We start from the raw sequence: 21,779 nt of genomic DNA, 5'->3' as shown, positions 1-21,779 counted from the left end.
AGGCTGTCCCTTCCCAACTGTCACCGTGCACAACAGGTTCCCTGGCTGCCCTCACCACTCCCACCCTCCACTGCCTCTGGTTCCAGCTCTCTGACAAGGTCTCCAGGTTCATGCCCTTTCTCATCTCCCCAGGCTCCATAAACTCCCTCTGTAAGATCTCCATGGAGATCAATGAGCTGCAGAGCCCACCAAGACCTTCCTCCTGAGCTGCAGAGCCCACCAAGACCCATTGCCTTTCTCCTTCCTGGGACATGGCAAACCTGGGACTTCCAGCTGGTCTCTTCTCCCTGCCACACAGCCTCCAAAATAAAGAGCCTGCAGCTGGAGGTGGAAGGGTGAGACTCTCCAAAATGCAATGAAATTCAAGGTGAGAGGAGCTGCTTTCTCAGGTCCAGCATCATTTCTCACTGGGATACTCCTAAAGCACCATCCAGGACATCCCCAGAGAAATCGTGCTGAGCATTTAAGACCATGCTTTATCAGGTCTCATTTCATTTGAATTGAATTCATCTTTAAATTAAGCAGATTCATTATTTCTGTCTGAAGGGTGAGCTCCAGCTGGCAGCACACAGCTGCTGGCCTTGCCTCCACCCCACCTACCCCAGGCAGTGTCTCCTGTCTCCTGGCCCTCTGTACCACAGCACTTTGGTTTAGATGACTAGAACTGGCTGATGCCACAGTGAAGCTTAAGAACCTGAGAGCTTTTCCTCCAGCAACACAGTGGCAGACTGAGGCAAGAGGCTGGGGCAACAATACAGCCTGGAGCAGAAGGGATGTTCCAGGAGATGTCTCAGGGAAAGGAGAAATCAAAGGGGAATTTGGAAACATCAGCAGAGACTGGGTTATTCTCCTTTCCAGAGTTTTGCAGCCCCTGTAGTGTCCCTGTCCTGGGGTCAGCAACGCAGCACCTCCCACGCCTAGAGATTTCCCACCCTTGTGGCTTGTGAGGGGAGGTGGAGGAGTTGGAGCTACCAGACCTGGAGGTTATCAGCCCACTGTGGGACAAGAGAGAGCAGCCCAGCAACCACCCACACCTGCACAGATGTCCCCTCACCCTCACCAAAGGCCTCAGCCCATCCCGGCAGTGTTCAAGGCCAGGCTGGACAGAGCTTGGAGCAAGCTGCTCTAGTGGAAAGTGGCAGGGGGGTGGAACTGTGTGAGCTTTAAGGTACCTTCCAACACAAATCATTCCATGGTTCTATGACTCTTTGATGCTGAAGCATGGCCAACTACACAGGCAGATGCTGCTACCAAATTCTTTCTGGGTGGGTGCCTGGTTTAGTGCAGTGTCTCACGGATGCCACAGCAGGATCTCTCTAGGACTCTCTTTAGGCTGGGCAGGACCAGATCCAGCAGCACCCTTTGCCTCTGAGACATTGCAGATTAGCTGGGGGTAACAACCAGGGATGGAAGTGCCACAAAACCACACTGCTCATTGCAGAGGCTCTCCACATCAACACTTTATTGCCTTGTTCCAGAATAATTCACACTAAAATCAGCACTACACATTAGGTTGGGTGCATACCTCTTCCATCAGCCCATGCCACAAGCAGCAGGGTGATCAGGGGGCTACCCTGGCCCCATCGGCAGCACCAACGGTTGTGGCACATCCCCAGTGCAAAATGTCCTTCCCAGCACAGGCATGGCACGTGGCTGGTGTCAGGCGCATGGCGGGTGTCAGGCACATGGCTGGTGTCAGGCGCATGGCGGGTGTCACACTTGTCAGGTCACCCCCAGCAGCCAGGAGCACACAGGGACCCTGCCAGGACACGCACCAAGGCACGCAGGTATTTCCCCAGTGCTGCCCTGTTCACAGGAGGAGCTGGTTGAGCTCCCAGCTCCCTGCCCAAAAGTGAGAAACCAGAGCAGCTGCTGTCACAGGATGATGCACCCAGTCCCTTGTGTGTCCCTGACCCAAGAGATCACCAAGGGCTCTGCATTCCTGCCCCCCAAAAAGGCACCCAGGAAAAAGAGAGGCCGGAGGTTTCCCGAAAACCTGTCAGTGAAGGTGTAAACGTGGGAGCGGTCGCTCACATTGTAAAAGGAGATTTCTCCTGCCTCATAGTCCAGGAAGATCCCAATGCGCCGGGGTCTCACGGCCAGGGTCAGAGGGGAGACAGGTGAGGTGAGGGCCTCATATTTGCCCCCATTTTGGAGCCGCAGCACCCAGTAGCCGTTGTTAGGGGAGAAGAGGATGTTGCCCTTCCGGCTGGCAGACTCCCTGCAGAGCCCCAAGCCCCACTCTGGCTTGTCTCCCACCTGTACCTCCCAGTAGCAGCGGCCTGAGAAGAAGACCTGGCTCCCCAGCACCACTGGAGCCGTGCTGAACCTCTTGGGGTTGTCAAAGAGGGACAGAAGAAGCTTCTTGCTCCCTCGCCGCACACTCTTGCAGTCCTCAGACAGGGTGAGCTCAGGGTGTGACGTCTCGGGGTCCAGAGTCACATCCACTGGAGCGAGAGAAGGGTGGAAGGACAATGGGGCTTTAGAGGTCTGCAGGCATGCACCTGAGCAGGTGCCTGAAACTTGGACGTGGGGGGCTCTTCCAGATCTTCCCACCTCCCACATTTATTTGCTTGTGCCCATAGTTTTGCACAGCTCCTAGCACTGCCCAGCAGCAGAGAAGTGCAACACAGAAGATCATGCTAACCATGAAGCATATCAAAGCATTTGGCATCTAGCTGCAGAGCAGGAATAGAATGAGGATGGCTTCACTGGCCCCAGCACAGCTTCACAAACAACCAACACTGACAGCAGGAGCTTGTGAGCAATGCGGAGCCTGAAACTCCTGAGTGACCTCCTAGACTTCAGGGTCACCTCATAACCCATCCAAGAGCAGGAGGAAGGTCTCCCCTCCATGAAACCAGCCTAAACTCACCAGTAAATAAACAGGGGCCAGTTGGACAAAGCTTGTTGACAAAAACTCCCCAAGTCCCAGGGTATGGGTGGGAAAGGGGGATGAACCAGGACCCAGGTGTGCCAGGAGATGGCACAAAAGCAGCCACCTTACCTTTGAACTTCTTCAGCATGTCCCTCATGCCCAGGCAGCGCTCTGGGATGCTGTAGTCCTCCTTCAGGGTCACAGACACAGCCATGGGGGATGGGAATGTTACCCCCTCACACCTGAAAGGACAGTGATGCCCATGGACTGTATCCAGAGCCCACAGCACTGCCAGTCTCCTGCTGGGGGGTTAATGCCTTTCTGTTGCACAGATACATCTCTCCCTTGAGCTATTTGACTGTGAGCTCTAGGGGTAACTGCTTGTTAATCAGCAAGGCTGATAAGTGTGATCAGCAGGTTGAGCAGCTTCCAGTGCCTAAAGGGACTACAAGAAACCTGGAGAGGGGCTTTGGACAAGGGCCTGTAGGGACAGGCCATGGTGAATGGCTTTAACCTGCCAGAGGGGAGACTGAGATGAGCTCTTAGGCAGAAGCTCTTCCCTGTGAGGGTGCTGAGGCGCTGGCACAGGTGCCCGGAGAAGCTGTGGCTGCCCCATCCCTGGCAGTGTTCAAGGCCAGGTTGGACACAGGGGCTTGGAGCAAGCTGCTCTAGTGGAAGGTGTCCCTGTCTGTGGCAGGGGTTGGGGCTGGAGGAGCTTTGAGGTCCCTTCCAACCCAAACCAGGCTGGGGTTCCATGATGGGACCAGAGCTATAAATGCAGTGAGTGGCTGTGCCAGGCTCTGGGAAGGAAGGAGCAAGGCCAGTTGGGCAGTATGTCCGTTAGGAGGGGACACATCTCATGCAACACAAGGCCAGGCAAGACCTTTGGCTCCCAGGGGTGGCTGACATGGACCAGACATGAACATCTCAGAGCCTGGAGGCAGCCAGGACAGTAGGAGTATGGGTACCTACCTGCACAGAACGTTCTTCATGTCCTAGAAGAAGAGAAAAACCATTCTGGGTGTGTGGCTCCAGAGCCTTGTGCCCACCAGTCAGTCTGACCCTGGCCACTCACCCAGGCAGCAAAGGCACTGGGGTTGAGTTAGCGGGGCTGGTGGCATAGCCTGACCTTGAGCAGCCCATCAGCTGGCTGATGTATCTTCTCCTTTATCTCCAGGATCAGCTCCTCCAGCAAGCACTTCTGCTCCACCAGTCTGGCCAGGTTTTCACTGATCAACAGCAGAATCCTCTTCTCCTCCTCCTCCAGCTTCTGGAGCAGCAGCTTCTCCTCATCGGCCAGCAGCCGATGCAGCTTCCCGAACTCGCTCACAATCCTCTCTCGCTTTTTCTTCACTGCCTCCTTGTGATAGGAAGAAACATGGGGTGAAGACAGGCAATATTAGCCAGCAGACAGGATGGGGCCAGATGCTCCAGCAGCCAGCATCAGGCCCTGGGAAACCACCACATTTTTCTGCTAAGTGCATTTAGTTAAAAAAAAACAGCCAGAGGCCAAGTGCTGAGCTCCCACTCCACAGACTGTTTATCAGCAGTAGGACCGCCTAGGGCATTTCTGCTCAGCTGGACATCGGATGTGTAATGATGACTTGGTGCAGCACTGGGGTCTACTGGGCTGCGAGGGGATGCTATCAGGGCTGGTTTGTATTAGATGTGGTACAACCTGTACCTCTAGCTAGATCCAGACACAGTCACTGCTTGGGCCGCCCAGAAGAAAGGCTGGAAAAAGACTTGGTTGCTAACCAAGGGAGACAAGGTAACCAAGGGTTGTTAACCTCTTTCCAAAGGGAAAGAGGTGGAAGAAGCCCCAGGGCTGGGGAGGTATGGAAAGGGGGAGCCAGGGTGTCTCAGCACAGCCTGGGGTGAGGAGACAGCAACAGGCATGGTTTGCTGGTGCGTTAGGGATTTTCTTTTCAGCCCTATAAATTGGCTCAAAACCCAAAGCACCAGGAAAACATGCTGCAGATAGCTAGGGTCATGGAACCTCAGACTGCAGGAGACAAATGAAAGGAAACTGAACTGCATTTATTTTTCTGTCCAAGCACATGATTTCTTGGACCTGAGTCATGGAGGTTTGATAAGCAAGGATGGTCGCAGCCACTTCCCCTCCCAGCTGCTTACAAGGGACTCCCCAGCTCGGGTGAATAGGGGACAGTGACATGGCTCATCCACGACCTCCATCCCCCGCCCCATCTTAGACCCAAGGGGGACACTTCAGGGCTTGGCTGGGCTGTGGGCAGGCAGCGGAGCTGAGCAGACAACTGGAGAAACCAGTTTTCTCTGCCAAAGCTGATTAATCATCAGCTCCAGCTCAGAGCTGGGTAACTCGGTCCCGTGCTTCCTTTCCTGCAGTTACTTTCACTTCCCTGCTTCTGGAGGGATGTGAAATGCAGCTGTTTTGCCGGTGTTTGCTTTCCCTGGGCTGCTGTGGAGTCCGGCAGAGGTGCAGTAATTCAGCTTTTCTTTTTCTTAACGAAAATAGCTCCTATTGCTGTGGAGCAAAGCTCACTTTGTGGCTCATGCCTGGCTTCTAACTCATGCACATATTGTAAAACAAAGGGCAATTACAAAATAGCCAGTGTCCGTTTGTTTAACCCTGTGGTTTCGGGGGAGCTGCCCTTCACAAAGCACTTCTTTCCTCTTGAATTTTTTACAGTTGCACAAGGTCACTCCGGTTAGAATTAAGCCAGACACGTGCCTTGCACTCCTGGCTCTTCATCCTTTCTGCCAACTCACGCTTCCTAACGTCCTCCACTTCCTTTGAAAGATGCTCCAAGGATTTCTGGAGTTTGACCTGGAAAGCGAAGAGACGGGCTCAGCCCCAGCAGCACCCACAGGCTGGCTCCTGTCCTTGTGCCAGCTGGGCCCTGGCACCCAAACCCAGCAGCTGCGCTCCTCACTCCACTCCCAGCATTAACCCTCTCTGTGCTCCCTGGGTTTTCCCCATGTTTTTCTTACTGTTTAGGTTTTGGAGAGCAAAGTGGCTGCCCCCTCAGTGCTGGTGTGTGGGGCACACTGCCAGGAGCATTACTGGGATGCTGGGACACGGGGTTTGAGTGCCAGTAGCTCTGCACCACTCCACCAAGGCGACAGTCTCTGCCACCCCTCCTCTGCTGTCCTGGTGGTGCTGCCAGGGCTGTTGGGAATGGGGTAGTGGGGTCCTGGCAGCTGATCCCCCTGTGCCCAGGGTGCATCGGAGCATGATGGGGATCCCCAACCTCCCCTACCTTGTAGACCTGCGCGGCCTCCTCAATGGGGTAGACGGTGTGCGGGCGGTGGTGCAGGGACTCCCGGCACACCACGCAGATGGCCTCCTCATCCTCCTCGCAGAAGAACTTGAGGCGCTCGTCATGCTGGGGGCAGAGCGGGGTCCCTGCTGCCGGCTCCGTCCCCTGCCCGCCCCGCAGCCCCAGCTGCCGGATGCTCTCCACGATGTTGGCCAGCTGCCTGTTGGGTCGGAAGCCACTGCGGTGGCAGGAGGCCCTGCACTGTGGGCAGGAGAAGGGCCCGTCAGCCCAGAGACCCTTCTCTTGGCAGTGCTTGGCGATGCAGCCCCGGCAGAAGTTGTGCCCGCAGTCAATGCTGACAGGCTCGCTCATGTACTCCAGGCAGATGGGGCAAATGGCCTCCTCCTGCAGCCGCTCCAGGGCCCCCGCCAGGGCCATCGTGGCCTCCGTGGCCTTGCCAGGTGCTTCCTTCCCACCACGGTCGGCGCAGCCGGTGAGCTGCTGGCGAGGCAGCACTGGCAGCGCCAGCAGAGCCAGGGAGCAGTGGCCTGGCTGCTGTGTGGCACCGGCCACCGAAGCCTCTGCCGTGACTGGGGGAGGAGCGTGGCAGCGACAGCTGCAGCCAGCCCGGAATGCTGGGGCTCCTCCAGCCCCGTGGGTCCAGGGAAAGAGAAACCGAGCAGGAGAGTGTGATAAATCGGGAAGCGCCAGAAATAACCTGTGCGCAGGCACTGGGTGGCAGAGGGGACAGTGTTCACTGAGTGCTGAGCAGAGCACCCATGGCGTCAATGAGAGCCCTGCCATTGCCTGCCTGCTGCCTGCTCTCTGCCCTTACTGCTGCCTGCCCTCTGCCCTTACTGCTGCCTGCCCACTGCCCTTACGGCTGCCTGCCCACCGCCCTTACTGCTGCCTGCCCTCTGCCCTTACTGCTGCCTGCCCTCTGCCCTTTACTGCTGCCTGCCCACTGCATACTCACAAGCTGTCTAAAGGCACCGGCTGAACTCAGTGCACAACACCAAAACATCTCCCACAACACCCACCCACCCCAGAGAGCTGCAAGTTTGGACATAGGGCAGGCAAGGGGTACGAAGCACAGGGAGATGCCCACAGACCTGCCAGGAGCAGGCAGGAGGAGCAGTGCTCCACTGTGACAGGGGGTTGTACAGCCAGGAGCCATCCCACCACCCCACAGACCCACCTAGTGTCAACCTGTACCTGCTCCCAGCCTCCACTGCCCACCACAGTCACTGCAAAGCATCCTGAGAGCCACTGGGAGAAGCTGGAGGTTTTGCTCTTTTTTATTATACAAAAATAGCTTCAACACAGTCAATACATTAGAATGAAAAGTTCCACAGAAATGCCAAACAAATTAACTTAAATATAACTTAAAGAGCTGAACACTGTATTAAATAGTCTGCCAAATTCAGGAGTAATAAGAAAACAGGGATGTGTCTCAGAGGTGCCCATGAGAGTAGGTCCTTGCAGAGGGGATGCTTGGAGGAAGCAGGGTGTTGCTTATCCACTGCCTGCGTTGTTGTGGTGATTCATGATGTCCTGGACCCACTTATCACCAGGTCTGCCACAGACTCTCTTACCTTGGCCTGTGATAAATCTGCAGAAGGAAATCCAGTGAAAGGATAGGGCAGGGGAGGAGGAGAAGAGGGGAACTGCCTGCTCCTTGCCACCCATGAACTCCAGCAAACCAGACACTTCTATAGCTGCAGACTCCCAGGGAAATATGGGGTAGGGGGTTGGCTTCATGTCATTACAGGGAATCTGCTCCCTGCTGCTTAAGCCAGTTTGTCCTCGCCTGCCTAGTCCAGTCAGGACACCATCCTGGCTGGGTCCCGCTATCTGGGCATGACAGGGGTGGTCAGCAAAAGCTCTTTTGACGCAAATCCAATAGGGAGGTCCAGAAACTGGCTGCCTGGGATGCGGGATTGGCCTCTGAGGTATCTCCAGGCTGTTCTAGCATGGGAGAGCCCAGACTGGTGTTTTCCCTTGCTAGGACTTGTGTAGGTTCCTGGCACTGCCACCCTTCTGTGGAGCAGGGTGGCCAGTATTTGGGCAGGAGATCTACTCACATCACGGCTGGCAGGTGGCAGTGCCTGCCTGCATATTCGTACGTCACCACGCGGTGCGAGGGAACTTCATTGGTTGCATACCGGTGGCAGCAGGAACGACCAAACTTGACAGCCTCTGGAAGAGAAGTTAAACTTTGTGACGAAACCAGACTGGGAAAAGTGCCAGTGGGGAGAAGCAGGGTCAGAAAAGCAGAGGGTCCCTGCTGCAGGCAGTGCTGTTCCCAACACAGGTTCCCACCGCAGCCACCCTTCCCTCAGGAAGCCAAGGAGTAGCAAGACAGGCCTCTCCTTCCCTGCAGCACATGCTTGGAAGAGAAAGCTGCCAAGCATTGCTAAACTTTATACAGCACAGAAAGAGTAGAAAAGAGAGCTCCTTGGAGAAGAGAGCTTGGACTCACCTGGAGAAGAGGAGACCTGATAGCAGAGGACAGCCAAAAGGAGTACAGCAAGGGCAGCTGTGGAGGTCTTCATGCTCCTGTTGGGTGGAGATAAATCGTAGGAGTAGATAAATTATAGGAGTCAGGCCAAACTGCTGCAGGTCTTGCTGTGCCTGATGTGGGATTCCTGGGTTCAGCTCATTTATAGACACAGTGAGCAAGGACGGAAACACACCAGAAACATTGCTGAAAGACATGACACAATGGAAAAAGTGCTGTGTCAGAGGTTCTTGTGAAGTACCCAGAACCCCAATAACAGCAGTGCCCTGGTGTGCCATATCATATAATGATATGATACCACAAAATGACAGAGAACAGGATATGACCTCTCTTCTTTTCCTGTTACTCCTGACCAAAGGACTCTGTAGAGAACCTAGAAGGAATAATTCAGATTAGTAGATGACCCGCTTACCCAGAAGTGACATGACGGCAATGGGTGGAGGATGGCTGTGACTGCTACACACCGTGTTTCCTAGAATATCTGCATCACAGACTTAGGATAATTCACTTCTCCCACAGCAACTGGAGCTCAGAGAATGCATGAGTCTGCCCTGCTTGCAGCACTGCCCCAGGGAGATGCGGACTTTCTCCATGAGATCCAGAAGGCCATCAGTATGTAAACATGCAGAGCAGAGGGTACAGCATGGTGCCATCCCAGGTCTGGGCTCCTCTTCTGTCCTTGACTATCAGTTGCAGTGAGTTATTAGGAAACTGGTTCTGTTGCTACATTGCAGTTTCACAAACATCAGTGACAGCTAAAACAGCACTCTGTTACCTATGGACATGAGAATCAGCCATGAGTGTTTATAAAGAGCTCTAGAAGCCCATGTCAGTGCTGGCACAGCAGAGTTGGCTTAGGTGATTATTTGGTTCCAGCAGTGTAGAATCGACGCTCTCCTGACGCTACTTTGTCATTTCCCCAGCAGCCACAGACACATAGAGAAGAGATTTGCTGGTTTAGCTCATGTTTGGGACGGGAATGGTGTCACTGCACTGGCAGAAAAAACACTTATCAAATGCTGAATCCATACAGAAGGGCTCTGCTGGCTTCTGGGCAAAGGCTGGTGGATGAAGCCTCAGGAGAATAAGAGGAAGAGCAAGATCTTCATGGTGCTAGTGAACGTGCCCAGGCCTGGGCAACCACAGCTGCAGAGGGAAAGCCACACAAGCAGGCTGCCTTTCATGATGGTCCAATGAAGAAAGGGATCTAGCTCCTCTATGGAGGAGGAAGATTACAAAAGAGAAACGGCTGCCAAAAGTGGTGGCCTTGTAGGAACCCAGAGGAGGAAGTAGAAGAGAATTAAGAGATTCCCTGGACCAGCTGAAGGAGAGCTGATTCCAGGCCTGGGACACCCAAGGACGTACCATCACCATGTCTCAGTAGACTGATTGAAAAAGTGAGCCAGACTTGACAGGAAGTGTGGCCCAGGTGGCACTGCAGGATCTGTTTTACACAGAGCCTTTTGTTTCACTACGACGCTGTTACTACGAATAAGCAAAACTGAGCCAGGGTGAGACCACACACACGTGGGTGCCTTGATGCCATGGAGCTGGAAGCCTGGTTGAGCCTGCAGAGCCCTGGCATCCCAGGGCACCCGCTGCCAGCAGGGCTTTGGGAAAGATGCTTCCTTAGCAGGAACAGGCACCTCCTACCACAGAGCAAGAAGGCAGCCTCCCACATCCTCTGCAGCCATTGTTGCACAGTCCCCAGCTTTGCCATTGCACCAGTGAAGGATTTAGCATAGCCAGTTGCTTTTCTGCGTCTCTCTTACCCCACTGATGGGATTGCTGCTATCCCAGATCATACACAGGGGTTAAACTCACAGACAGAATCAAGACAGCCCAAATCAAGGCTGAGGCTTTACTTGCCTGTGACAGAGGTATCTTACAGTACCCCACTCTGAACAGCTGAGGCTCTTCAGATTCATCTGGGATCCTGACTGCTCTATAATCATAGAATCCCAGACTGGTTTGTGTTGGAAAGGACATTAAAGCTCACCCAGTTCCAACCCCCGAGCCATGATCCCAAATCCACGGCACCTCTGCACTCTCCCTCCTTGCTCCAGCTCTTCCTGCAACATGTGTGCATTTGTGCTTCCAGGATGTGGGGGGGCAGATGCAGCCACTCCCTTCCAACCCCATGCCCAGTTCAGCCATGCACCACAAGCAGTTCCCCTCACCCTGCACCCATGCACACCCCTGTCCCCACGGGCTGTCCCAGCCACTGCTGTGCTGCCTGAGACATGGCAGCCTGATGGCCAAGGTAACAGACCAACACCCCTGCCTGAGGCAACAGACAGCAGACTGAGGCTGGGGGTGCTAGAAACAGGCTTTGACACAGATCCCACTGCCAGACTGGTGTCCTGGGTTCAGCAGTAGCAGTCATGTTTCTCCTTCTTGGTAGCTGGTGCAGTGCAGTGTTTTGACTTTCAGCTGGGGAACAGAGCTGATAACAAGGATGTTTTGGTTTGGCCAAGGACTTTGTGAGCCTCAAGCTCTGCCAGGGAGGAGGGGAAGCCGGGAGGAAGCAGAGACAGGACACCTGACCCAAACTGACCAAAGAGGTATTCCATACCACAGCCCGTCATGCCCAGGATGTAACTGGGGTTAGCTGGAAGGGCTGGGAGACTGCGGGGTTGGAGGAGGTATCAGTCAGAGCTTGGTCGGGCTTGGGGGGTGAGTTATCGGTTGGCTGGTGGTGAGGTGTTGTATTCTCTTCCCTTGTTATTTCCTTTATCATTATTATTATTGGTGGTAGCAGTAGTGATTTGTGTTATACCTTAGTTACTAAACTGTTCTTATCTCAACCCGTGGGAGTTGCATTCTTTTCAATTCTCCTCTCCGTCCCTCTGGGAGTAGGGGGAGGGAAAGAAGGGGGGAAGTGAGTGAACGAGTTACCTGACTGAGTTTAAACCACGACAACTGGGAAACCACATGGAAAGAGGTGAGCTGAGATGGAGCTGAGATCAAGCTGAGGTGAGGCGAGGTGATCGCAATGCAGTTGGTGACCTGCTAACTGAGGTGCCACCAATGTCCACCACTTTCATTCCTCTGCTCCTGCCATTCCTACCAGTGCGTTAAGACCCAATATTTGCACACATCCCCTGCTCAGACCAATCTTAGCATTCCTGTTACACATCTCCACACAGAGACCAGAATAAAACTGAGAGGAGGAGAACAGGCTCAGGACACCCTCGCTGATGCAGCTCACACCAACACAGCCCAGCCTGGAGCTGCTTTTAGCTAATGTTCTGGATGTTCTTGCAATATTCAAATATGGGTTTGATGGAAATGTCAAGATTCATTCTGAAAAATCAATATTTTCCATCAGGAATATGAATGTGCCTAAACACTTTCAATGAATTCTTTCCCCTTTGAGATATCCTGGGCTGTGTTTTCTGCTTCCATTCATCGCAAAAGGAATTCTTGGAAGTTTTGACACCTTTGTTATTCCCCCTATTCACTGTTTTCCTTGAAGGAAGATTTCGTATTTCAGTCTTAGCTGTTCCTTTCTGCTAAGACAAATAATGCAAATCTCTAAATATTTTGATTTCTGAAACCTCCTCCATATCCTACATCCTAAACAGGAGCTATTTATGGAGTCTCTAAAACCCCTGCCTTATGGTGTGTTTCAGCTTTTGATAGAAACCACACATGGTATCTTTAAATCCATCACCAGAACAGATTTGGGATGCAGGAGGACATCTTTTTTTAGCCCCGAAGGCAGCCGGCTCCACCAACCAGCCCTGAGTCATGGCTGGGGGATCACATTGTCATAGTGCCCTGGGAGCTGCCAGATCACTGATGGGGGAAATGCTGGTTTTAACTGGGCCTGCACCAGCTAGAAATAGAAAGAGAATGACTGGGGGAAGTCAGCAATCGTAGGGTGAGGCTCCAAAAAAGACAAGCAAGATCACAGATGAAAAGAGGAGTTTTCCAGAGGGATCAAGACCTTCCAGGAAGGGAACTGAAGTCTGCAAAATGATGAGGGGCCTGGAAAGAGTGGCACATAGCGATTGATTACACACTGTTTCTCACAGAGTGAGAACCATGGACCATCAAATGAAGCTGGCAAGGGCCTGGTTCAAAATGAACAGAAGGCAACAGCTCTTCATGTGAGGAGCTCTTTGCCAAGGGATGTGGTGATCGCAAGGAAATTTCCATGTGTCTGAGTTGAGGCTTGGATTTCATAGTGATAAGCTCAAGATTTGTGAAATGAGAATGGTTGGAGGCTGGGAGAGCACTTGAGGGAGGCAGCACAAATATTTGCTTTTTCTTCAAGGGGTCTGTTGTATATAGCCACATCTGGAGGTACTAAGGCTGGGCAAAAAGGACCCTTCCTTAGCGTACATCCTCTGGGGCTGTTCGTGTTTGATTCCCCAGGACAACTGGTCCTACAGGACTGTGAGGTCGATAGAGTAGTTTGTGAAATCGCATTGAAATCCCTGGACTGAAACTTATGCATCATAATATGCCTCCAGATGGATATTTTTAGTAAATGTCAGCAGAAAGACACCAACAGTTTCTAAGCACACAGCAAGGCAGAAATACACTGCTGCAGTTTGTGCCATTTCCAAGACAAATCTTGGGTGCCTAGAAAAGCCTCACTTTTGGTCAAGAGCCTGCAGAAGTGGCCAGCTGCTGTGTCAGGATATGGCCCTCACAGCAACGTGGTAGTACCCCTAAGGCCAGACACAGGCTTCCTTTGTCTTCCTGAAGGTGCCCTCAGTCCTGAGCACCAACCTTCCTGGAGCTGAGCAGCATCTGCCCAGCAGCTATGGCACCGTGTGACTGGTTTAGCTACGGCAGCTGGGGTTCAGACGACCGAAGACAAAAAAGTGGGTATTGGCTTGGAGATGCCACGGCCGGAGGTTGCTGAGCACTTGACGCTGTGTGGTACCTTGCACTGGAGAAGTCTGCCTCCTGTGGGCTTCTGCTGGAGGGACAGGTGGTGCCGGCAAGTCAGGCCGTGGGATTTTAGGAATCAAGAAAACAAATGAAATGCTTCACAGAGCACTGGTCAGTGTTGGGCTATGCCCATGTTGTAAGGCAGGACAGGGGTAGACTGGCCCTCCAGATCCTTTTAATATCTGAAGGGGGCCTACAAGGATGCTGGAGAAGGACTCTTCATCAGGGACTGTAGCAACAGGACAAGGGGTGATGGGTTAAAACTTAAACAGAGGAAGTTCAGGTTGGATATAAGGAAGAAGTTCTTTACTGCAAGGGTGGTGAGGCACTGGAACAGGTTGCCCAGAGAAGTGGCAAATGCTCCATCTCTGGCAGTGTTCAAGGCCAGGTTGGACAGAGCCTTGGGTGACATGGTTTAGTGTGAGGTGTCCCTGACCATAGCAGGGGTTTGGAACTGGATGATCTTAAGGTCATAGAATCATAGAATAGTTAGGGTTGGAAAGGACCTTAAGATCATCTAGTTCCAACCCCCCTGCCGTGGGCAGGGACGCCTATGCTAAATCATATCACCCAAGGCCTCGTCCAACCTGGTCTTGAGCACTGCCAGGGATGGAGCATTTACCACTTCTCTGGGCAACCTGTGCCAATGCCTCACCACCCTTACAGTAAAGAACTTCTTCCTTATATCCAACCTGAACTTCCTCTGTTTAAGTTTGAACCCATCACCTCTTGTCCTGTTGCTACAGTCCCTGATGAAGTCCTTCTCCAGCATCCTTGTAGGCCCCCTTCAGATATTAAAAGGATCTGGAGGGCCAGTCTACCCCTGTCCTGCCTTACAACAGGTCTCCACGCAGCCTTCTCCAGGCTGAGCAGCCCCAACTTCCTCAGCCTGTCTTCATACGGGAGGTGCTCCAGTCCCCTGATCATCCTTGTGGCCCTTCTCTGGACTTGTTCCAACAGTTCCATGTCCTTTTTATGTTGAGGACACCAGAACTGCACACAATGCTCCAGGTGAGGTCTCACAAGAGCAGAGTAGAGGGGCAGGATCACCTCCTTTGACCTGCTGATCACGCTCCTCTTGATGCTTGACTATTCTATGATCCACAGCCCTTCCTGCAGGCCCTGCCTCATTCCCTACCCACGCTCTTCCGCAGCAAGCACAGCGGTCCTACACCCAACCCTGCACAGCCCAAGTCATACCCAGAAAACCTTTCCTCAGTGATCATCACATCCTGGCAGCCCAAGGCTGCCTCATAACATAAAAGCAAAGCAAGCTTGGATGTCCTACCGTGGGAAAGACCAGCTATTCCCACCTGGAAAGGTGCTGCTTTCCTGCTCCTGGTGCAGGCAGCTGTGCCCAGGGTCACCCAGGGCTGTGAGCGGGGCTGGGGCAGTGCTCCAGCTGGACCTGCTGCCCGCGCAGTGGGGCAAACACTTCCCACCTCCAAACAGTGCTCCAGAGGGAGCTTCTCCCCTGCACAGCCACCACTGCCACAGTGGCCCAAGGTCCCTGCTGGGTTCAGGTCTTCTTCTGTAGATCTGGCTGCAAGCTGTGCTCAGCTTTGCTTTTGAATTCTTGGACAAGCAGAGGCAGTTGCTGAGGCTTAGTGCGGAGCACATACCTGGTGATGTTGTGGGGTTACATCCCTCCTTGTAAACCCCGGCAAGCAGGGGACCTCTCCCAGGACAGAGACAACGGCCCCATGGACCCTCATGCTCCTTCACTAAGCAGTTCCCTCCAGGACCCTTTCCCAGTCCCCTCTCGAGCAGCTGCTTTGCCTCCAAAGCTCTCCTGTGTGGGAGCTGGCTCTCCTGCCCATTCCCTTTGCCCATATAGCAGCCCTGGGGTCTCTGGCAGCAGCAGACAAGGACTCGGCAGCAGCATTTGGTTTGTCCAAAGCATTCAAAAAAATGGGATCCAACGATGAAAATCTCCCCCACACCCCACCCCTGCACCCCCATGCACGCTACTCCCAGGGCAACGTGCTGCCCCGGGTGCTCTTTGCTTTGCCAGAGACCCTCCTGTGGGTCCGGGCCACCCCATGTACCCCAGACCCTGCCCGCCCCCAGCACCAGAGCGGCATGTTTTTGTTGCAGGGTCTGAGCGAACACCCCTGTCACCAGGGCAGGGTTGTATTTGTGGCTGCAGGACTGCAACTGAGGAAGGCTTCACAGCGCCCTCCGCCTGCGTGGCTTTCCAGGAGACCTGCCCTCCACGGGCACCTCATCTGCTTGGGTGGGCTCAGAGGATTATGCCCCGGGATGCCTAAAAGGATGACTGGAGAGGATCCACTTGGGAGCTCACCTCCCGAAGGTAAAAGAGAGCAAGATCTTTGCACAGAGCCCTGTGCCCGCCTGCTCCGAGCAGCCAGCTGGGTAACAGAGGAGGACTGTGGCACTCTGTGCCTCTATTTTCTTGCTGAAACAAGGGGGATCTGTGCTCGCCCTGAGCCCGAGCCAGGCTATGGGAGGGTAAGGAGGGCTGCAGCAGCACCCTGGGACTCTCCCAGCTCTGCCTGGGGATAGGGGTTGGAGAGGGGCCCTCCAGCCCCCCACCCTGGGAAAGGAGCATCCCTCCACCCTGACTGTGGCCCACAGCCCCTGCAGCCCCTTCAGCCCCCCTCCTCCCACCTCTTCTCTTCTGCTGGCAGCTCCTTTGAGTTGAGACCAAGCTGAGACACAACCTCCTGGCAGAGAGGGAGGATGGGAGCGAGCAGCAAGGGAAGGCTGCCCTGCAGAGCCCCACAGCTGGGGACAGACCAGCCCAGCCTGATGGGTATCACTTGGTGTCCCGAAGGAGACAGTGCCTGATGGGTATCACTTGGTGTCCCGAAGGGAAGGAGAGAGGGGTCACAGCACCCTCCCCATCTCCTAGCAGACAACATACCTGTGGTCTCCATCCTGCAGAAGATAACTCGGGTGCAGAAACCCAGGTTGCTACTGAAAGCAAGGAAGGTGACCATGCTCCATGGCCCAAGCCAAGGACTCCTGCCCCCAAAATGGGAAAGCATCTGTAGCAGGTGGGTGGCACTGGGAAGGACAGTGCCTGTCCCCACGTAGACCAGACACCCCCATGACAGGCTCTTCCCTCACCCTTTGCTTCCACGGTGCAGTTCAGCCTCTTAGACAGGAGCAAGGACAGAGCACCTGAGCAGATGAAAGTTATAGAGACTACCATCAATAGACAGAAACCGACTTGGATCTGTGGTGATTTTGATCCTTTCAAAAAAAGACCCCTTGGCACAATGGGCAGGTCTGAGGAGAGCTGTGCATCCTTCTTGGGATCCCCCACCTCCCTCAGGGGGTGAGGCTGCAGTGGTGGAAGGTAAGGCAGCACCCTGCTCCCCTAGTGCAGCTGAATGCCAAAAGTTGGCCCTTTTTTGTTGGGGCAAAGCCAGCCATGGCTTCCAGAAAGGACCTGCAGAGTGAGAGGAGCTGTGCCCAACCTGCTTTCCCTCCACCCTGCTCACTGCTAGCCCTTCCCTGTCATCTCCCCATGGTACCTGGTGTAGAGGGGCAGCCCAGTACCTTCTCCTCTCCCAGAGCATATCTCAACGTGTCTCAAAACAAGACAACCTCTTCTACTGGAAAGCAGCCCCCCAAATCCCTGCAGAGCAGCTGAGCCTGGGCCAGAGCCCCAAGGCACAACCCCACAGAGCCACTGTGGGATTGGGCCAGCCCAGGGTGCTCTGACTTGTGGGCTGGATCCCAGCTCCATCCTGTCATAGCCCCTGTGTAGAAACAGCTGTTCCACAACCAGCTGCCTTCCTCCACTCCTGCCCAGGCAAGAGGAGTCTCTCAGTTGCCCAGCCCAGGCTCAAAACGCCCTGGCTGTGGAGGAAGAGGATGTGGCTCTGCTCTTCAGTAAGGGAGAAAGCTAACACAGGTCTCAGTCCAGTGGTCGCTTGCCCTGGGGCAGAGGTCCAGCCCTCCTGGATCTAGGCCTGCACCCTGAAGAGGAAGGATTTGAGCCTCCCTGCTCCGTCCCTCTGCAGGAGCAGGAGGCTTTGAGCCAGGTAGAGGTGTGGGAGGCAGATGACAAGGACCTTGCTGTCCTGCATCAAATGCCCTCCTCTGTTCTTTCTCACCTCCGTCTCCATTTGGCAATGACTTCATTTTTTTTCAATTATTAATCACCTTGCTGCAATAGTGGCTGGATTAAATCCATTAAACCTCCTCTGGGACCAGCCCCAATGGAAGACGCAGGTTTCCAGAAAGTACATTAGAGAGAAGGCAGACTGGGAGACGAGACAAGCTGGAGGTGGCCTCACTGAGCAGTGGAGCCTGCTTCCCGTCAGCCATGCACTTGATAACCCCAGCACAGCCATAAGTGGGGCTGGCATGGCAAATGTTTTGACTGAAAAATAAGCCACAGAAGTGAGTTATGTACGGAGAATGATTTAATGGCTTGCACAAGAGCTCCTGACAGCCCACATGCTCAGCAATCCTTCCCAGGTTGCCCCATCACCCCTAGCAGCAGCAGGGAGGGTGGTTCTGCACAGATGTTCCCCACCAGTGCTGGCAAGACCACTGTTTTTGTATGTCCTGCTTTAAGGATGCAGGAGGACAGCACAGCCCTTTTGCCATCACTAACTGGGAGCAGACCCAGAGTTTTCAGTCTTTTTGCAAATACACTGAATTTTCTGAATTTTGAAGAAATGCTCCAAGTTCTGGCAAAGGTCCCAGTGAGAAATTCACCTCCAGAGCGGGATGGGATTCCTGGTCAGAACTACAGGAGCTAGCACAGCTAGCAATTCACTGAGTTGAAAGAAGGCAGAAATAAGGTCCCAGCCCAAAGCTCTGCTAAGTGAAGGGACCAGAGAATCAGTTTATGCAAAGCACAGCTTAGCATCGATCTGCCAGCTGCTCAGGGGATGCAAAAACCTTTTCCTGCTTCTTTCCTTGTTTTTCAAATATGTGTAACCAATTTTCGCCTCTGCCAGTGGTAGCACAGAAATGACCCATCCTTCTTGCTGCTGTCTGCCTGACTGCACACCACACCAGAGCGTCTCATCCACAGCCAGGATGACACGAAAGAGGAAGGCCCACACAACTCTCTACAGGCTGCCGGCCATCCTGTCCACACCAACAGCCCAGGAGGGCCTCCTGCTCCCCTCCTCCCTGCCCCAGGCAGGGCTGCAAAGCCCCAAACTACTCAAGGCCAGGTTGGACGGGGCTTGTCGAAACCTGCGCTAGTGGAAGGTGTCCCTGCCCGTGGCAGGGGTTGGAACCAGGTAAGCTTTAAGGTCCTGTGCAACCCAAACCGGTCAGTGGTTCCGTGAATGCACCCATACGTGAAGCGAAGTCTGGGAAAATGTCGCAACACAGGATGCCAGGAGCGCAGCTCAGCCCTCACGGTGCACGCGGGGTCCTGAACCCGGGGAGAGGCAAGAAGGCGGCGGGACGATGGAAGGATGGGCTGCCCTGGGCAGGCTGCGGAGCACCGCTGCCGCATCCCACTGCGAGGCCGGAGCAGGGCTGGAGCACAGCAGGAGCCGCGCAGGCCGCATGTCGGGGCTGTAGGACCCTCGAGGCCACGCCCGGGCAGGCTCCAGCCGCACCGCGCCTCCCGAGCCCCAAGGGGCTCGCTCAGTCCCGGGGCTGAGCCGGAACCGCGGCCTCACCGCCCCGCAGTCCGGCCCGAACCCCAGCTGCGGAGCGGCAGGGGCGGTGCCCTCCCGGCACAGCAGGATGGGCCGGGCCGGGCCGGGCCGAGCCGAGCCGAGCCGAGCCGAGCCGAGCCGAGCCGAGGCGCGCTGCGGGCGGGGCCCAGGCCAGGCCAGCCCGGGGCCGTCCTTTAGGGGCGGGAGCCGGCGTTGAGCGGCGTCTGACAGAGCCAATGAGCTCGGCACAGGTCACGTGAGCGGGAGCCGGGCTGGCTCTCCCGGGGGCTCACCCCCGAGTGGCAGTGCTGGTGGCCAATGAGAGCGAGCGGGCGGGACGGAGGGCGGAGCCACGCGGCCGAGGCGGTGTAGGCAGGGCGCGCCCGCACGTGAGTGGCAGGTGGGCGGGCCAATGGCGCGGGGTCCGGCCAGCGGCGGCGCCGAGCGGAGCGGAGCCGAGGGGTGGCGAGGGCGCGGCGCGGCCGGGGCGGCGGCGGGGCCATGGACCGCGTGAGCAGCTCCATGAAGCAGGTGTCCAACCCGCTGCCCAAGGTGCTGGGCCGGCGGGCGGGCGGCGGCGGGCTGGAGGCGGAGAGGGAGAGCTTCGAGCGTGCCCAGGTACGGGGTGGGGCCGAGCGCGGGGGGCGGGGCCAGCAGGTAACTGGAGCCGGTTTAGTGCCCCGCGGGGGGCGGGGTCAGCGAGGAGGAGCCGCAAGGGGCGGGGCTAGCGCGAGCTGGCCGCCAGGAAGGGGTTGCCACAAGTGGGCGGGGCTTGGCCGGTGGGCGGGGCCGCCCAGGTGCGCTGTGCAGGCTTCAGTGGGCGGGGCTGCCCCAGGTAAGGGAGGTGCTGGGGGCGGGGCTGCCTGGCTCCGCCCCCCCGCGGACGCGGGCCCGCTGCCATGGCTGCCAGGGAGGGTCAGCGCTGGCCCGGCGGCGGCGAGCATGGTTCGGGCCGGAGGCACGTACGGGCTGGCGGGGGTCGCTGCTGGGGCTCGGCCTGGAGCCCTGTAACCTGGAGCCCTGTAACCTGGAGCCCAGGCCTCTGCTCCATTTTGCGTCCTCTCGGAGCCACCCGGACAGCCTCTGCCTCCGCTGGCTGCAGACTTCGCGGGGCGGTTCCGTGCGTGGTTGGTCGACCCTCTGAGTGCTGCTCTGGGACCCCCTGGAGTGCGCAGGGCGAGGGGCAGGGTCTGCCTTGCCCACGGCTCTGGGGCAGTGGTACCGAGGTGTGGAAAAGCACGTCCAGTTTGCTCCTTAGCAGCATCCGGAGTGTCTGGATGGGGCCCTTCTGTCTTTCACTTGTGTTTTCAATGATGGCTCGAGGTGGCAGAGCTGGGGGAGTAGAAGGGGTGTTTTAGGGGAAAACCTAGAGATTTAGGGAATGGATGTGCTTGGAAGCAACTGGGAAGCTGGGCAAGTCCCAGCAGGGTGAGGAGTGGTGGATGGCAGCAGAAGAAGCTGGGGACAGCTCAGCCCTGTTTTGTGTCCAAGGCTGGAAAGTAAAGGTGAAGTGATGCTGGCCTGAACTCCCGCAGCAGAGGAACGGAAATAGGCAGGAGAGGGGCAGAGGTGGTGGCCAGCAGGATCGGCTGCTCTGGGAGCCGTAAGGGGGCAGTAAGGGGGCACGACCCAGATGAGACCAGAGTGGGAATGGCAAATGCATGATGGCTTGGTAATGAACATAAAGACAAATGAGACCAATCTGAGGGCCTCCTTTACAGAAGGAAAGACGTCATGATTTAAGGGTGGATGTGAGACTATGCCCATGAGGTGTTCACAGAACCACAGGCTTTGGGTTGGAAAGAACCTTAAAGCTCATCCAGTTCCAACCCCTGCCACGGGCAGGGACACCTTCCACTAGAGCAGCTTGCTCCAAGCCCCTGTGTCCAACCTGGCCTTGAACACTGCCAGGGATGGGGCAGCCACAGCTTCTCTGGGCACCCTGTGCCAGCGCCTCAGCACCCTCACAGGGAAGAGCTTCTGTCTAAGAGCTCATCTCAGTCTCCCCTCTGGCAGGTGAAAGCCATTCCCCTTGGCCCTTGTTCAAAGCCCCTCTCAGGTTTTGTCATGGGCCCCCTTTAGGTACTGGATCTGTCCCTCAGGAATGTTGGGAGAAGACACTTCCTGTCTAACATTTATCCAGAAAATCGAAAAAAAATATGCACTTCATCTTCTTTGACTGCATTTTTTTCTGACAAAGTCATCAGGTAGCAAAGAGAAACACGGTCTGCTTGGGTTGTCCATGGCCACCACCTTCTCTTGCATGTTTGCACACTGGGTTCTTAAACTTTGTGTTACTGCTGGACAAGTAACAAAGGCACTTTATGACTCACAAAGTACCCTGGAGAGACATATTTTAGCAGAAGGTTTTTAAGGTACTCATCCTTGAGCCCTCTCACCACTATATCTCATGGGCTGGAAAGCTGTTTTCCTTCTGCTGCTGCTGCTGGAGGTGCCCTCACAAAAACCAAGTGTACAGACACCATGCAGAGGAAAAAAATGTATCTGCCACAAAGTGATGTCAAATGAAATGGGCTGTTGGGTTTTTTTCCTTCCCCAGTGTGGTTAGTAAATCCTTTCGATGTGGGAACCAGCATTTTTCATAACTAAATACAGGTTGAAAGCAG

At 55.2% G+C, this 21,779-nt stretch overlaps 3 protein-coding genes across 4 annotated transcripts in view; 1 reads left to right on the top strand and 2 right to left on the bottom strand.

Moving 5' to 3' along the window:
* Positions 1-1,435: 1,435 nt before the first annotated feature.
* LOC133278142 (E3 ubiquitin-protein ligase TRIM39-like) lies at positions 1,436-6,615 on the bottom strand. The gene is made up of 6 exons (XM_061470645.1): positions 6,121-6,615; positions 5,592-5,687; positions 4,008-4,238; positions 3,851-3,873; positions 3,008-3,120; positions 1,436-2,447 (listed from the first exon to the last, which is right to left on the bottom strand). Exons 1-6 carry the CDS (start codon positions 6,556-6,558, stop codon positions 1,876-1,878), a joined length of 1,473 nt encoding a protein of 490 aa, XP_061326629.1. The 5' UTR covers positions 6,559-6,615; the 3' UTR covers positions 1,436-1,875.
* Positions 6,616-7,501: 886 nt separating this feature from the next.
* On the bottom strand, positions 7,502-8,783 carry LOC133278143 (C-C motif chemokine 4 homolog). Its single transcript, XM_061470646.1, has 3 exons — positions 8,603-8,783; positions 8,205-8,319; positions 7,502-7,732 (listed from the first exon to the last, which is right to left on the bottom strand). Exons 1-3 carry the CDS (start codon positions 8,673-8,675, stop codon positions 7,636-7,638), a joined length of 285 nt encoding a protein of 94 aa, XP_061326630.1. The 5' UTR covers positions 8,676-8,783; the 3' UTR covers positions 7,502-7,635.
* Positions 8,784-19,574: 10,791 nt separating this feature from the next.
* The window catches only part of HIP1 (huntingtin interacting protein 1), a 43,490-nt gene continuing 41,285 nt past the window's right edge, over positions 19,575-21,779 (top strand). For both annotated transcript variants that reach the window (XM_061470615.1, XM_061470613.1), the window contains exon 1: positions 19,575-19,770. In XM_061470615.1, the coding sequence (XP_061326599.1) occupies positions 19,654-19,770 (117 nt within the window). In that variant the 5' untranslated portion in view covers positions 19,575-19,653. The remainder of the gene's footprint in view (positions 19,771-21,779) is intronic.

This window comes from Pezoporus flaviventris, unplaced genomic scaffold, assembly GCF_033815535.1.
Source record: "Pezoporus flaviventris isolate CSIRO_AGI_PZ_B2104156 unplaced genomic scaffold, CSIRO_AGI_Pfla_v1 ptg000063l, whole genome shotgun sequence".
Taxonomy (NCBI): Eukaryota; Metazoa; Chordata; class Aves; order Psittaciformes; family Psittacidae; genus Pezoporus; species Pezoporus flaviventris.
Note: the sequence above shows the minus strand (reverse complement) of the source record. Positions and strands in the feature narration are given on the sequence as shown.